Source organism: Gymnoscopelus microlampas (genome assembly GCF_963454915.1).
Source record: "Gymnoscopelus microlampas genome assembly, chromosome: 11".
Classification (NCBI taxonomy): Eukaryota; Metazoa; Chordata; class Actinopteri; order Myctophiformes; family Myctophidae; genus Gymnoscopelus; species Gymnoscopelus microlampas.
The window spans coordinates 4,325,930-4,343,343 of record NC_139948.1 but is presented as its reverse complement, the minus strand read 5'-3'; the positions used below and the strand labels follow the sequence as shown (position 1 = coordinate 4,343,343).

Sequence of the window (17,414 nt, the reverse complement as noted above, 5' to 3'; positions counted from 1 at the left end):
TAGCTGGACCATGGTGCCTGCTTTTTTGCATTCCATGTGACCTCCTCATGCTGTAAAAGAGGTTGATGGCAACATTTGGGTGAATGAATATACTAACTGACACTGTTTGGATTGTGTGTAGAACTGAACATCATCTGGTCCATCTCCTGCTATCTTCTCCCTACCTCCCAAGCCCTCACAGAGAAGCCTGGAGGGGAAACACACATAGTACAGCTTTGAATGGTGTTAGGCTGATTTTCACACTAATTTGACACCATTCAGACACAAAGCAAACACATTGGTATGAAGTGGACCTTCGTGACGTTGTTTTCTTCGGATGATGATGGTGAAAAACTGCCGATAGGCTGTTTTTCACCATGCGACACCATTGCACGACAAAGCATAAATCGGGCCAGGACAACAGACTCACCATGCTGTATTTTATTTTCTGTTATTTATGCAGTTGGTGAATCACACACTGTGTAGCTAATCTATTGTCGGAAGACGGAGCATTTTGGTTTGTTCATGGTTTACAATATAGCCTTTTAGATTGTGTTGCGACTGGGTCGCACGCAATCTACAGTATCTCTAGGATATCAAGGGAATTACCAGTGTACAATAAAGGTGATTTTTATACTTGAAATGAAATAATCACGAATGATACGCTTGCTTGTTTTTATTCCGTGCATCATAGTGTGTGTCTACTCTGTTGGCGAAATATCTCTCAATAGGATTTTCATGATATTTTCTGGGAATGTTCAGAGGATTGAATGTTTGGTACCTGTCACCCCACAACGAATCAGCAGGTGGCACCATGAAGCTTGTTCTTGCCATAAGAGATATGGTAAACAGTAACACATACATCACATGCAGAGAGACGGTGTAGTGCCTCAGTAAACCAAGAACCTATAGCATCAGTCTAAACAATGTAATATAAAAAAATATTGTAAATTGAAATTAAACTATAGGATGCCATGTAAATAAATGAACCTATCATCTGTCTAAATAACATGTTATCTAAAATACATTTTAACCTTTGCATAAGCCTGCATGGTTGTCAAGGCTAGGTCTAAGGTGGAGGTCTGAACAGGTGAGTCTTCAGATTACAGCAGTTCTCCCGGTCCTTACAGTCTATGTGACCAAGTGTCCCTGAGCAAGGCACTTCACCCCTAACTGCTCCCTGGGTGCTGTGCTAATATCATCCACTGCTCCTAATAGTTAGGATGGTGAATGTATTAATATCACCCACTGCTCCTAATAGTTAGGATGGTGAATGTATTAATATCACCCACTGCTCCTAATAGTTAGGATGGTAAATGTATTAATATCACCCACTGCTCCTAATAGTTAGGATGGTAAATGTATTAATATCACCCACTGCTCCTAATAGTTAGGATGGTAAATGTAGTAATATCACCCACTGCTCCTAATAGTTAGGATGGTAAATGTATAATAGCACCCACCCAAAGTCATGAGTAAATTCAGTATAAAATCCGTTGAAGTTCCACATATATGTGGAACTGTAAGAGGTGGAAAGTTTAAACTGTATTCTTTGGAATGGACATGTAAAGAGATCATAGAGAGTCATAGTAAATTGGCGTTGACTAGTGACATGACATGGCAAAAATGTAATTGTATGATGAAAACACATGTTTAGACCATTGATGGACTGATGCATATACAGCAATAGATCTACAAGCTCACAATGCATATTGAGTAACTAGTTTCTAATTTGCAGTCAGTATGATTCACCATATTGCATTTCACATAGGACCTATTTGTATGCTTTCTTGAGTGTATTATCCATAACACATCTAAGCTAAACAACAGGCCTTCAGTGAACTGCAACTACAGCAAATAGGCTCTATGCACAGCAGCGATATTGGAAAGAAATTGGGCCTTACTTACTTCTGCTGTTTCCAATGAGACTAATGAAAGCAAACAGGGTCAGGGTGCTGATATTGTGCATGTTGGCTCACTGGAAACACTCTGCTACACCAGTGGGTCTCAAAGTGTGGTCCAGCTGGGGCCCTCATGGTTCCTTAAGGGGGTTCCATTACGGGTGTGTAACTCTGAGAGTGTATAAATGGAACCAAAGGGTTCCATTTATACACTCTTAGAGTTATGGGGGTCCTTGAAATGAAAAGGTTTCGTTTCCAATAAGGCTGCCGTGCATAAAGCCTATTATAATGGGCCCTTTTCTTCCTGCATGTAGTAGTTTGTTTTTTTGTAGTTTTCCCCTAATGCTTTCAGATTATGTGATTAAAACACTATATTCACTAGATCAGTCATTCCCAATCTGTGGACCGCCGCCCACTGGTGGGCCATGAGGATATTGCAAGTGGGCAATTATTGGCATAACACTGCGATTGTATTGAAAATATATAAACATTCATTAATGTTAAGAAAAATCATGGTATTTTTTCTTTAAAAACGTTAACGTTAAAAAAACGTTAACTTTAAAAGTAGTGTTCATTGTGCTGTTGATAAATAGGAACTTGAGTACTATGTTAGTTGATCCACACATCAGATTGATCCACATCAGATTATAATGATTAATTATGTTGGGGGTCCCCAGATGATTAACTTAATGTGCACATTGTTTTGTCACTCACATAAAGTGAGTGAAGGGCCACATATTGTACAATTGAAATCTTGAAACACAGTGCTGAATTATGTATGAATGAATGCATGCATTTGGTAGACATGCCAGACTGCTTAACAACAACAAGGTTGTTGCTTTCACAACAAGAATTTTCAGTTACAAAATGTTGATATTGTTTTGTGTTTGTTCAATACAAGGTCTGGATTTTAAACCCAAGAAAGCACTATGGCTTGGCATTGGAGTCACTGGCACTATGGCATTGGAGTGTACCCAAGTTCCTTTAGACAGTGGAAAGAAATGGTGAACTTAAGGCCCAAGGCAGCTCTGTTTAGATCAAGTAAACATTTATTAATCCATATCCTTTATTAATTAAAAAAAGAAACACAGTAGGCCTACACAATATGATTCACATAGCACCAACAACATACTCCAAAGAGAAACCGTTTGGCTAATTACAGTTATCTGGTTATTCTTGTTCTGACCACCTATTGAGAAATACAATTCATAGCTCTGCAACTTTCAGGACACCCTCTTCTGAGTCTTGGTGATTATTATGAAGTCTTGGCAGCTTGTTTCCACCTCTGCAACCACTGCTGAAAAGTCAGTCCTCCTTTATTGATCTCAGGCAGGGCATGCTGGGCTGGTTGATTCCACCTGTAAATTGGAACACGTACACACATGGGGGGAAATGACAAAGACTGTTATGAATGGTTTAGTTATTAATAACCGTCTCTTGGTGCATGTTGACTGGAAATGTACTCATTAAGACCTGAGGCAGATTCAAAAAATGTTTCTAAAGCCTTTTTTTATAAAACATAAAATATACAAAATATTTAAAAAAAGGATTTGAGTTACAAATGTTCGCTTTAAATTTTTTTTTAATATATATATATATATATATATATATATATATATATATATATATATATATATATATATATATATATATATATATATATATATATATATATATATATATATACACATATATACATATATACATACACACATACACACACAAAGATTTGCACAAAATGTTCATGATAAAAAAAATTAGCAAATACCAAATAAATCTTAAAATGACACAGCTGAGGTCTTAATGGGTTAATTAGAAATGCTGAGAATAGGTAATGCAAATTACAATCAAGTCAGTGTTACTTAAAGTGGTTCACAGTAAGTAACTGGTCTGCATTGCTTTAGGTCATCCATTAAAACTTTGGGTTTTATACAAAGATTATTGACTCACCAGTGAGAGACTGCAGTTTTGACTTGTTTGCCATAAGACAGACCCTGTGCACCATGCTTGGAGAGCTGTCTGACTCTTGGTATCAGAGACTTGAGAAGCTGCTGCTCCTCCTCCGCAACTCTGGACAGAAGGGCTTCGAAGCACAACAAAGAGGATGAGAGTTCTGTTACATACATGGACCGATTAGAACACCAAAACATATGCTTATTCTTGCGTAGTGTGCAATGCAACTCATGCACAGCAACAAGCTCTCATTTTGTAGATTTCTTTGGGCTATTCAAAAATAGCAGATATACAACCTCATAGCACGGCACCGAGTGCCGCGCTACGAGCTTGTAGATCTGCTATTTTTGAAAGTTTGTGAAAATGCTTACACATCTTTGAATACATCTTTTTTAAAGTGATTTTTTTTAACTCAAATTTTTGCTTCTGGGGATTCTACAAATGTCTCAAATGACAGTTTTTTTCTTTTTTAACTTATGTTGCTATAATATCAGTGGTTCTCAAACTTGTTTATATCAAGGACCATCAAAAATGTTTTTGGCCGCGGACCCCCATCTGAAAATATGTTGTTCCAGGGACCCCCCAGAAGATTTTTTTTTTGTTTTTGTTTATTTTGCAAAAAATGTTCGCTTTAAATAAAAAGAGTCTTTTTCATAGCGATAAAGCTATGAGCTTTGTCGCTATGAGCTTGTAGATCTGCCATTTTTGAATAGCCAAGGAAATCTTAAAATGACCCCGGTCTTAATGCGTTAAGAATAAAGAAGGTGAATGTTTCTGATGATCTTCCTCGTTTTACCTTGCTGGTCAGGTTCACGCAGCAGCTCTCCCTGCTGCTGTACTTTCTGCAAAGTGGTGGTATGGAGCTGCAGCAGGTGACGGAGAAAACACAACTCAAGAAGCTGGGAGCGAGTCTGGGAGTACAATTCCTCTGGAGCCTGTAGGGAGGGATAAGGGAGTGAGACAAGCAGTAGAAGAGCGTATTTTAGATACATTGAGGCTCACAGCACCAAGACCAAATCCACACAATTACAGTGGATTTGTACAATAGGCTCTATGCACAGCAGCCATATTGGAAAAACGTCTTACTTCCTTCACAGGTGTTACCAATGGTACTAATGAAGGCTCCGTTCCGTTTAGTGTAGCACAGTGGTTCTCAACTTAATTTCAAGGACCTGGACCTCCACTCTGGGAGTGTACAAATGGAACCAAATGGACCCGTAAAGGTCCATTTGTTTCCATTTGTACGCTCTCAGAGTTGCACCCGTAAGGGGCCATTTCGAAACCCCCTAAAGGAACCCTGAGAGTGTTTCCAGTGTGCCAACATGCACAATATCAGCACCCTGACTCTGACCAGAATGGAACAGAGCCTTAATTAGTATCATTGGTAACACATGTGAAGGAAGTAAAGGGCCGCTGAAAAGCCAAATAATAGCATCCTTTGTAAAAAAAAAAATAATAATAATAAAATCTCTGTGTAGCGAACATGCTTAATTTATGTTGTCTTACCCCAATTGCCAGAAAATGTAAGCAAAATAATGTAATTTCAATTGTGTTAGGTGATCCTTTTAAAATATGCAGAGGCATACCCTGTTCAGTGGAAAAGCCAGGCTTTGACACAAGCTGTGGAAGCAAGAAGACTGCAAACGATGAATGGACAGCGATGATGCTGGTATTCTTTGCGCTCTGAAATAATAGAGACAAACTTTGTTACCCAACTTAATGGAAAAAAATACAAATGTAGTCATTTCTGTTCATTGATCTGTTGAGATCAATTAACCAGAGTACACCAGTTTAACCCATTAAGACCGGGAACGCATCTGTGTCATTTTAAGATTTCTTTGGCTATTCAAAAATAGCAGATATACAAGCTCATAGTGCGGCACCGAGTGCCGCGATATGAGCTTCTTTTTTTAGAATCGGCCTCAGGTTAACAACCAGATGCATGAAACTCCCTTACCCTTCAACAGTTCTACGGTCCAGAGCCAAAAGCGAAACCGTTCCAAAATGTCTGGCCTCCTGGGAAACGTAGTTTCGTAGGTTGTTTGTTGCTGCGATGACTTCTCCGAATTGCGGCACCAGCTTTCCCTGGACAAGCTGCACTAACTGAATACGGAGAGACAGCACAGTAATTGTAAAATAAAAACATTGTGACATGCAGTATTCAACTTCCATTCACTGTAGTAAGTACAATAGAGGACATCCACACCTCTCTGTGCAGACGGGTCAGCTCAGTCTTGGCTGAGGAATTCCCTTTAATAAGGCCCCTGATCTGCTCCTGCCTGACATCCTAGAGAAAAACAAGAACAAACTGTTACTACAGATGTAGATGGCATGACAGGAAGGCTAAGTTATACGGCTGCAACTAACACATTATCATTTTCAATGGTTTAGTTGTTTTGTGTTTATAAAATGTGAGAAAATTGACATCCTCAAAAATCTTGTTTTTCAACCTGGGCCTTATTTTCTGAGTCGTTTGTATAATGGTGATCAGTATGATTTTTTAATTATTATCATACATTTCTTTCAATGTTTAGTTTCATGTTTATTAATCCATAAGACGCATCTGTCATTCTTTGATTCAAGCTAATTTCTTAAAATTATTTTACACTTTGGCTATTTTTGAAAAATCGCAAAAATGTGTGCAAATCTTTGAATACATATTCTTTTAAAGCGAACATTGTTTACTCAAATCTTTGCTTCTGGGGTTCCCTGGAACAAAATATTTTGAGATGGGGGTCCGCGGCCAAATACATATCATTTCTGGGGTCCTTGACATGAAACAGTTTGAGCACCACTGATAGAAACATACGTTTTTCAGAAAACTGTTGGGATTTAGAAGGCATTTGTAGAATCGGCTTCAGGTCTTAATGGGTTAATGTTCCTCTGTCAGCATCATGGGATTGTATTCTATAGCTGCACAGAGTGGTGATTCATGTATGTGACACTCAATGTTGAAATACGCAATGAGATGTTTACTTCGTAAACATCTCATTGCGTATTTCAACATTACTGTAACATATCAGCATGACTACACACTAGGAAAATAACGCCCAGGTTGGAACGATTAAAAAAACAGACTTGCTTTAAATAGGTTTGCTGAAAGGTTAACCATCCAACCTTACCACAAGCTGTCTAAAGTCCAGGATGCTCTGCCTTTCTTTGTGGAGGTTCCTAAGTGCCTGCTGCTGGCTTTTAGCTTCCTCATTAAGATGGAGACACTGTTCTCTAATATAGTCTCTCGCTGCTGCCTGCATCACACGCTGAAGTTCCAGCTCGAACACTGATCTGGGAGGAACGCAGGAAAAATGGGTATCACAGAAAAGACGTGGGGAAAAAAATAAAACACATCAATTGCATGGACCATGTACATGCAGTAAGTCTAGAAGGACTTGAACAAACAGCTTTGTTGCAGACAAGTTGGGGTCCAACAAAGAGTGAAGTGATCCAAACTTTAAGAATGGACCAAAGGAGATGCAAGACAAAAAAGGTCCCCCAGAGGTAACTTACAAAGCCAAAGTATCGTTGTGGAGGTCATTCCCCATCAAAGACACCTGCTGCAGAGAGTCCTCCTTGCGGGCCTGCAGCTCACTTTCGAGCTGCTGGACCCTGGAGCGGGTCTGGTTCAACTCCGCGTGACTCTGCTCCACCACCTCACGCGCAGACTGGAACAGTGTTGATTTTGACAGCAAATTTTTATTAGTCATAGTCTTTTGAATAAAACCCCATTTAGTTTTAGTCATCTGAAATGTTTTAGTTTTTGTCTAGTTTTAGTCGACTAAATATCGTAAGATTATAGTCGACTAAATCTACAGTTCATTTAGTCGACTGAAATGTATTTTGGCGGTGCCTTGATGGCGTCGTAATGGCTGATTTTACACTTGGTTGCATGCTGAAAATAGCAGATCTACAAGCTCACAATCTGCTATTTTCAAAGCGCAACACCCGAGGGCAACCAAACATAAAATTACTTGTTTTTTAGTTCTACTGGATCTCTTCTCCACTAACATTTTTGTCTAGTTTTTATTTGTTGACGACATTGTCAATATATTTTTGTCTTAGTTTTAGTCATCGTAGCTTAGATTTTAATTTAGTTTGTCAGTGAAAAAAAGTAGTAGACAAACATTTTTTGTCATAGTTTTAGTCGACGAAATTAACGCTAGACTGGAACGGCACAAACACATTGTTAGATATTTTATAATCAATAGTTTATTAGATTATGATTATTGTATAATTTTTTATAATTGCATAAAGTATGATGTATTTTGCTCAGAAGGGACAGTTCTGTAACTGCCGATATAAGATGTCCTTGCTCCCTGGCCTACTCTTTCTTACCCATGAAAGTTGTGGCTACAGTTTATCCATGATGCCTCAGCACAGACAACCTTTCCACCAAGATGAGCCTTAGCCCCTGTCCATGTTGATATTATATTGTGGGGCGGGCTTAATGAAAGAAACTGTTATATATAGGGGAACATTTTGTATTACCAGTAGAGAATATTTTTATGCTGTACCACCTTGTCTCTCCTGTGCAAATAAGCTCAAGTGAACCTGATTATTATTTAAGACTGACTCTGTGTTATTTCTTTATACGGCATTCCTTATTGAAAGCATACTATCCTGTTTGTTCTAAGTTATCACACATAATAATCAATTACAATTAAGGGGAACACATGAATGCAGCCTTTTGTAATTTACATTTATAATATTGAACATTTGTATGTCATATTTTACAATTGCGTTTCATTTCATGTGAAGCACTTCGAATTGCATTTGTGTATGAAATTGAACCATTAATAAATAAAGATTGACTGATTGCTGATTGAAAAGTCAACTTATGAAACGATTGCTTCTGAAGCCAATTGCCTTCAACTAAAACATGCGTGCGTGCGTGAGATACCTGCAGTAGGTACTTCACAGGTGGTAGCTCCTTTTCCTCTTCTCTGCAAGCAAAACAAGCAGTAAATAACATTTAAAAAAGCAGTAAACTACAGCAATTTCCATTCAAACCTCTACCCATTGGTTTGATAATTATTATTTGGGTCATAGGATAAACATATTCACTGCCAGGGGCTTTCTAATGCTGGCAGGTAGCTTCTGCCAGCATTTTTAAGCATTCTGACAAATGTTTCAAGAACCACAGAATATTTATCTCCAGTATGATCGATCCTCTGATGGTTGCTAATCACAAAAAAAATGTCACCGTGACCTCCCGTTCTCTTGTTATACCCAGTTGAAAATAGCATGTTTCGCCAGAAATACATAGTAAAAAAAAAAAAGTACACAGGAGCCGAGATGCAGGATTTTAAAGTATTACAGTAAGTTAACCAGGAAATCTTTGGATCACGATATCTTTGGTTCTTTTTTTTTAATGACGAGATCTCCGCCAATGGCGGTAAACGGGTGGATTCTAAATGACGGAGATTTTCGTCAATTGCAGGGAATGATTGAGTGTGTGTTTTAATTCTACACATGCTAAATCCCAACTCGTATGCCCTCATAGAGTTTCTAATCCTCCTAGAAACGAGATGGCCATTAACCCATTGAGACCTGTTGCTACCTTTATGTTGTTATACCTTTCAATCCGGATGCCACCTATGTGTCTCATTAGTTGTTGCTATAATATAGTAACATCATTTTTTATTTTTAGTAAGAATTTGAACGTTTTCAGAAAACTATGGTTAGGTTTTAGAAGGCGTTTTTAGAATCGGCCTCAGGTCTAAATGGGTTAAAGACACTGGAGTTAATCATACCGTAAGGCGGTCAGATCCTGAGTCGCATCCATAGAGGTTAGTTTCTCCTCCAGGTCCCTCTGTTGTCTAAAAGCTAAATACTGCAAGGCTGACAGGATTTGGTTTGGAGGATAGCCACACAGCAGTTCCTGATGATGAGACAAACATCAACACATTCATATGGTGTGAAAATCAAACTGACCATATCAGCTATCCAGTGGTGTAAAGTAACTAAGTACATTTACTCAAGTACTGTACTTAAGTACATTTTTGTGGGTATTTTTTACTTTACTGGAGTATTTCCAATTTTCAGTACTTTTACTCCACTACATCTCAGAGGCAAATATTGTACTTTTACTCCACTACAATTATTTGAAAACTCTAGTTACTTTACAGATATAAATCATTATATTATAAAACATGCATTAACCACTTAAGCCCCATGTTATACCTAGGCTATTTGAAAATAGACGATCTACAATACTTGATACTTTTACTTAAGTAAGAAATGTAAGTACTTTTTCCACCACTGCAGCTATCATATATAAATGCCATTAAATGGTACCAACCTCCACAGCACTTAACCAATATTTATACATGGCATCTCTTTCTTCAAGGGTCATGCTGAGAAAGAGACAGGTGGTAAAGGATTAAAACAAAAAAAAGAAGTATGGAACGGAACACTTCATCTATTTAAAATCTCATCCGCATCTTGGTCCTTTTGCTCACGTTTAGACAATTCTATTTTTGTTTACTTGCCATGTCTCAGAGGCAGGGTGTGGATAGCTAGAAAATGTGCCTGCCGATTCCCGATTTACCTGACATCATCTGCGATCTCAGCAGATGATGTCAAGCTAATAGTAACTACTATTCTAACAGTGAAAGGCTGTTACAGCCAGGAAGAGATAGGCTGTAAGCCTTTCTCTTCCTGGCATGTTGAATAGTAGCCACAGTTGTATTATATTGTTGTATTGATAATAAAAGGAAATCTAGTTTGAAACCCCTCCCAATGATGTCATTGGCCAGTTGAGCCATTTAATTGTACCGTCCTATAGAGAATTATTGATGACCAATGAATAAAGATATCATTGAAAAAGGTGGCTTGTTCCTTGAACAAAAAAAAAATACCGATCAGTGACGAGCTACATGCACTATATCCTTACTGTGAGGCAGCAGAAGGAGTGGTCTTCTGTTCGCTCTCTTGTAGAGACTGGAAGAAGAGGACTCGCTCATCACACAGGTCCCTCACCTCACGCTGTTGCAGAAACGCCACAACAAATAGGATAACTGGTTTGAAAATGCCAATCGATTTATAGTTGGGGCACTTGCCGGGAAAATGCATCTCACGCCATAACAGAGCCACCAAATCTCATCACTGTGGCAAACCTGAAATCTACCTGCCCAGTCCAGACACAGAAGGCCAGATCGGATGCAGAGTCCTTATAAGGTCTTAGTGTCTTTCATATTATTACCAGCTGGCAAACTGGTCTAAGAAGAGACTGACCTACTACTAGTCATGCATGTGTTCGACATATTAGACATGTTTTCAATCATTGGCCGTCCTTTAAGCCAATGGGGATACTTTCCCATACTCTGAACGGGCGGTCTCGTCCTCCCAAGCTATTGTACTAGACACGCCTCTATAATACACGCCTGCCGTCGGTTCAAATCACCGTGACACAGAGTAATATATAGGACAACATTTCACACACACACACACACACACACACACACACACACACACACACACACACACACACACACACACACACACACACACACACACACACACACACACACACACACACACACACACACACACACACACACACACACACACACACACACACACACACACACACACACACACACACACACACACACACACATTTTGTTATCAATAGTGCTACTACATCTCTCTACTTGTTAACTACCCATACCTGTATCTTTGTCTCTTCCTTACTGTGCTGCTGCTATGATGACTGAATTTCCCTCAAGATTAATAAAGGTCTATGTATCCAACATGCACGATTCACACAGTCAAGAGTAGACATTTTGTAAACCAACTGTTCTTGATTAGTCAATTTACTTAGCATGGCAAAAAAAGTATATAATACAAGACAAATATTTGGATATATACACATTTTAAAAGATGCGTTTTAAATGCTTCATAAAGTTAATATGATGTGGCCTTTACAGCTTGCATTTGTCAGCAGCGCAGAGCGATGTCTCCGGTATGTGACTGTCTACAGTGTAAGAGGTCACTTAATCTTAACTAATCAGCATAATAAAAAACAAGAGGGAAAATAGGGCCCATGTTGCAAAAACTTTCTAATAAAATAAAAAACCATGTCTTTTAATGTCTTGGTAATAGAGATAGATAGGGAGTATTTACCACGATCTGAGGTTCTGTTGCCAGGGTGAAGTTGGGTTGGACTTCATCACTGCTGGAAGGTTCATTTCCAAACAAGACGTCAACCTCTGCCTTCCTGCAGCGCAACACATACAGTTTGTCAGTGCATTGCAGTTGTCACAGACAGTGGTGGAAAACAACTAAGTACATTTACTTAAATATACTGTACTTAATTAAAAGTTTGAGGTATTACTTGAGTATTTCCAATACTTTTACTCCACTACATCTCAGAGGCAAATATTGTACTTTTACTCCACAAAAATAATTTGAAAACTTTAGATACTAGTTACTTTGCAGATATAAATATATTACATTATAAAAACATACATTAACCACTTTAGCCCCATTTTATACCTTGGCTATTTGAAAATAGCCGATCTACAAGCTCAAAACGCGTCGCAACGTGTTGTGAGCTTGTAGATCTGCTATTTTCAAACATTTTAGTACTTTTACTTTTGGTACTTTAAGTACATTCTGATGCCAATACTTTTGCACTTTTAATCAATTGAATTTAGAATTCTGGACTACTAACTTGTAACAGAGTATTTCTATATTGCAGTATACTTTTACTTCAGTAAAGAATTTGAGTACTTTTTCCACCACTGGTCACAGACTAAAACTGCTGCACGATTCTGCGTGTCTCTCCCCCTTACTTCGCCAGTTGTTCGACATTCTGGCATCGCCTCCTGATTTCGCATGTGTCTTCGCGCAGCGCCTGGCGGCCCGCGGCGCAGTGCTGCCTGAAGGCCTGTAGCAACACCTCTCTGCGCTGGTCGTCCTCAACCTGGGTCCAGGTATGACTGATGGACTGCTCTGTTCATCAGAGAGGAGTAGAAAACACAGACATGGGGTGTGACAAAACACATTTAAAATGTAGAAGAACGTGTGTCCTTTAATGCTTTAACAGGCTGTGGATAAACTGTGGAGAAGATGTGTGCAGGGATGACCTAACCATCTGAGGCCAGTTGGTCCTCTGCCCCACTCATCTGACCGTCCAGGTGATTGATCTCAGCTCTGAGGCATTTTATCTCCTCCTGGAGCTCTCTCCGCCTCACAGCATCACTTTGGCCTTCAGCCTGCTTCAACTGAGGATGAACAAATGCAGGGGAGATGGAGTCAGTGTTGATTCCGTCGACCAAAACTAAGACGAAAATTGTTTGTCGACTACCTTTTTTCACTTACGAAAACTAAATAAAAACAATAAAAACTAAGTTTGATGACTAAAACCATGACTAAATATACTGACAATTTCATCAACAAATAAAAACTAGACTAAACAGACCGTCACAGACCGAAAATAGCAGATCTACAAGCTCACAACGTGTCACGCTGCGGCGCGCTGTGAGCTTGTAGATCTGCTATTTTCGGCATGCAGCTACTTAAGTGAAAATCTGCCGTTTCGATGGCATCATGGCCCGCCAAAAATACATTATAGTCAACTAAAATCTTATGATATTTAGTGAACTAAAACTAGACTAAAACATGTCAGAAGACTAAAACTAAACATATTTTTTTTCAAAAGACTGACGAAAACTAAATCATAATTTGCTGTCAAAATCAACGCTGGATAGAATGCACAATATCATCCGAGTGGCTCAGGAAAGGTCATCATGTCATGATGACTAGATATTCTACACAGTTCACTCATTACCGACTGATCATTTAGAATGTATTCATCAGTACGAACAAATGCATGTCCAACACGACTGCTGTCGGCAGGCTTATCACATGACCTGACCTATGTCCGCTCTAAACTGGTTATTCTGAGAAATCCATTGACTACATTTCTTAGTGGGTCTAACGACTATCTAATTGTGTAGTTAAAAAAACAAGTTGTACCTCCTTGTCTTGCACCCCTTTGTACCTGAAATCACAATGTGAAGGAAATGGCTGCACAGAAACATTTTGCGGTTTAAAATAATGACACATATAGACTAGGTACTTAGAAGGTTAATCTGCACACTGGCAAGGAAATAATCCAGTTTAAAAACATTTTTCATGTGACATTTGTTTATTTTTACAGTGCCATATACAAACTATAAGTGCAAGTGGAAACATAGAAACGGGGGATATTTCAGCACATCAAGCTCGACCTTTCAAACAAGAACTTTGTGAAACTAAAAAAAAAGAAAAGAGGATACCACTGAAGGTTACCCCGTATGATCCCGACTTTCCTGCAAGAACAGAAATACAGGCTGGGGGTTATCACAAGGCAAGACCACTTAAACCTAATCTCAGTTTGAGCGTAGCCCCATTACGAACCTCTCACTCCGCTATACAGCTCCGAGATGAGGTTCCACTGCAAGCTCTACCGGAATCGATCCTCCTTACTTCCTCCACATGTGTTACCAATGATACCAATTAAGGCTCTGTTCCATTCTGGTCAAACAGAGTCAGGGTGCTGATATCGTGCATGTTGGCTCACTGGAAACACTCTCAGGGTTCCTTTTGAGGGGGTTTCGGAATGGGCCCTTACGGGTGTGTAACTCTGCGAGTGTACAAATGGAACCAAATGGACCCCTACGGGTCCATTTGGTTCCATTTGTACACTCTCAGAGTTATGGCGGTTCTTGAAATTAAGTTTTGAGAATCACTGTGCTACACTAAATGGAACGGAGCGTTCATTAGTACCATTGGTAACACCTGTGAAGGAAGTAAGAAAGGGGTCCAAAGTTATTCCAATATGGCTGCTGTGCATAGAGCCTATTGGAAAAATTGCCACAGTCTGACTAAATAAGCCATTTTAAACGGTTGTTTCGTGACGGACCAAAAAGTTAGGGTGCCGGACCATACCTCAAACAGCTGTACAGTTTGGAAACTACCATTAGTTTTTGGACACGATGTGTCGAAAAGGGTAATCCACGGACCCTTTGTGGCCGTTCCACCGATTCCGGTTGTGGAACCTCATCTCGGAGCTGTATAGCGGAGTGAGAGATTCGTAATGGGGCTAGTTTGAGCGGTGCCATGTAGACGACTCACCGCTCTGGAAAAACATGTTGGATAACATATTTCCATATCGATGCTCCTTTGCCTACGCACAACCTAAAAAAAAAAACATACATTAACCACTTCAGCCCCATTTAAACTTTGGCTATTTGAAAATAGCAGATCTACAAGCTCCCAGCGCGCTGTGAGCTTGTAAAATCTGCTATTTTCAAAAGATTGTAATACATTTTACACATAATTATGATACCTTGTGAAATGGGACGAGTACTTTTAGTTTTGGTACTTTAAGTATATTTTGATGCCAATACTTTTGTACTTTTACTCAATTACATTTTGTGACCGGACTTTTACTTGTAATAGAGTATTTCTCCATTCCACTATCGGTACTGTAGCGTCCCGATAGCACCACAACTTCCTCCACTGAGGGAACTAGCTTCTTTGGCAGAGGGGGTTGTTGGCCCTGTGGGGCATAGGTTCGACTCCGGCTCAAACGTTACACTTCTCGGCGGTTACATTGGTGTCAGAAGTGGGATATTATAATAAAGACTGAGCCTAAAGCGTGGATTACGTCTCCGCCTCCTTTTCCTGGGATCGTTACATTGGTGTCAGAAGTGATTTGTTTTTGTAATTTTCCCACCACTGGAATGAACACCTACGTTCTCATATAGCTGTCATCTGGGAGAGACTGGGGAGGCAGGTTGAACTCCTCTGTCGCCCACTTCTTCAACTCACGCACAAGGTTTCCGTCCCCCATTCTGGACAACAAAACGCACACTGTGTCACACAAGAACAACAAGGCCCAAGGCCAACTGACTGTTTTATAGTGTCAGCGTCCTCTCCCCACCTGAAACCAATAGAGTCAATCACTCAGTCCGTGCTCCTCTCTCCCACCTGCAATCACTGTCAATCACTGAATACACACATCAGTTAGTGGTGGACAAAGTACCCAAATGTTTTACTAAAGTAAAAGTATCAATACTGCTATGTAGAAGTACTCTGTTACGTAAAAGTCCGGAATTAAACATTTACTTGAGTAAAAGTACAAAAGTATCTGTACCAAAATGAACTTAAAGTACCAAAAGTAAAAGTACTAAAATGTTTGAAAATAGCAGGTGTTACCAATGATTCTAATGAAGGCTCTGTTCCATTTAGTGTAGCACAGTGGTTCTCAAACTTTTTAATTTAAAGGACCCCCATAACTCTGAGAGTGTACAAATGGAACCAAATGGTCCCGGGAGGGTCCATTTGGTTCCATTCACTACTCACTTTGTTACTTGTTCAACTCCTACTGAAAATGGATTAGCTGTCAACAGGTGTTGACTGATTGATTGGCAGACAGCTGTCAATCAGTGACTGTCAATCAGTCTATCAACACCTGAGAGTTTATGGCTGCCCAGTGAGAAACGTAATCTCTCTGCTCTTTGGATACCTAAATACAAATATGTAGAGTGTACATGGAAAAATGAGACAGCAGAAAAAAATGTGTGATATGTTTTATTTTATTTTCCTGAAGCGATTATTTTACAATGGTCTCAATCATTCAGAAATAATGTTTTTTACATTAATTCAATTATGATGTAATTATTTGTTATACTTATGCCTTTATATGTATTTCTTTAAAGGGATATTTCACTTTCAAACGTGTTTAGGGTAATTTTAACGTCTACTTGGGGTTTTGTGTTTCACCCCAGACAGTTTTTAAGTTGCTTGATTCAGTATTTAGAAATTTGAATATACATCTTTATCAGACACGCCCCCTTACTATACAAACTCATTGTAACTTCAAACTTCAAAAACCATGGTCAGTCACCAGAACCAAGGACAGGTGTTTTCAATTAATCTAACATGGTTAAAATGGAGTTTGAAGTTACAATGGGTTTGTATGGGAAGGGATGTGTGTTAAAATGAATATAAAATATCTTAATACTGAATCAAGCAACTTAAAAACTGTCTGGGGTGAAACACAAAAGCCCAAGTAGACGTTAAAATTGCCCCAAACATGTTTGAAAGTGAAATATCCCTTTAAAGATATTCGTTTTTTAAAGCGTTTAAAGTATAACAAATATGTATGTTAGCCTTATAACAAAACTAATCTTGTTTGTAGTTCTAGAATAAAAAGCACTGTTTGTACACGGCCTGTTATAGTGTTCAGGGCAGGAATGTCATGGCGGCCATGAAGGCCATGGCCCTGAGTCCACAGTGGCCTTCATGCCCATGCCAGAACTGCCCCAGTTGTCCCAGCTGGGGCATAGAATAGGCTTTATGCACAGCAGCCATTGGAAAGACAGTGGGCCTCTTCCTTCCTTCCTTCACAGGCGTTACCAATGATACTAATGAAGGCTCAGTTCCATTCTGAGTTAGGGTGCTGGTATTGTGCATGCTGGCTCACTGGAAACACTCTGCTACACCAGTGGGTCTCAAAGTGTGGTCCAGGGACCCTCTTGGTTCCTTGAGGGGGTTCCAAATGGCCCCTTACGGGTGTGTAACTCTGAG

At 39.3% G+C, this 17,414-nt stretch overlaps 1 protein-coding gene across 1 annotated transcript; it reads right to left on the bottom strand.

The window, feature by feature from the left end:
* Positions 1–2,983: 2,983 nt before the first annotated feature.
* On the bottom strand, positions 2,984–15,675 carry LOC311055833 (HAUS augmin-like complex subunit 5; the record flags this gene model as incomplete). The annotated part of the gene is made up of 19 exons (XM_084072099.1): positions 2,984–3,238; positions 3,831–3,963; positions 4,630–4,768; positions 5,420–5,516; positions 5,791–5,936; positions 6,040–6,120; positions 6,956–7,118; positions 7,341–7,495; positions 8,731–8,773; positions 9,584–9,711; positions 10,132–10,186; positions 10,726–10,817; positions 11,958–12,051; positions 12,629–12,788; positions 12,928–13,060; positions 13,815–13,865; positions 14,146–14,149; positions 14,955–15,017; positions 15,578–15,675. The coding sequence occupies 19 exons, from the start codon at positions 15,673–15,675 to the stop codon at positions 3,136–3,138; spliced, it is 1,938 nt and encodes a 645-aa protein (XP_083928225.1). The 3' UTR covers positions 2,984–3,135.
* Positions 15,676–17,414: the final 1,739 nt, after the last annotated feature.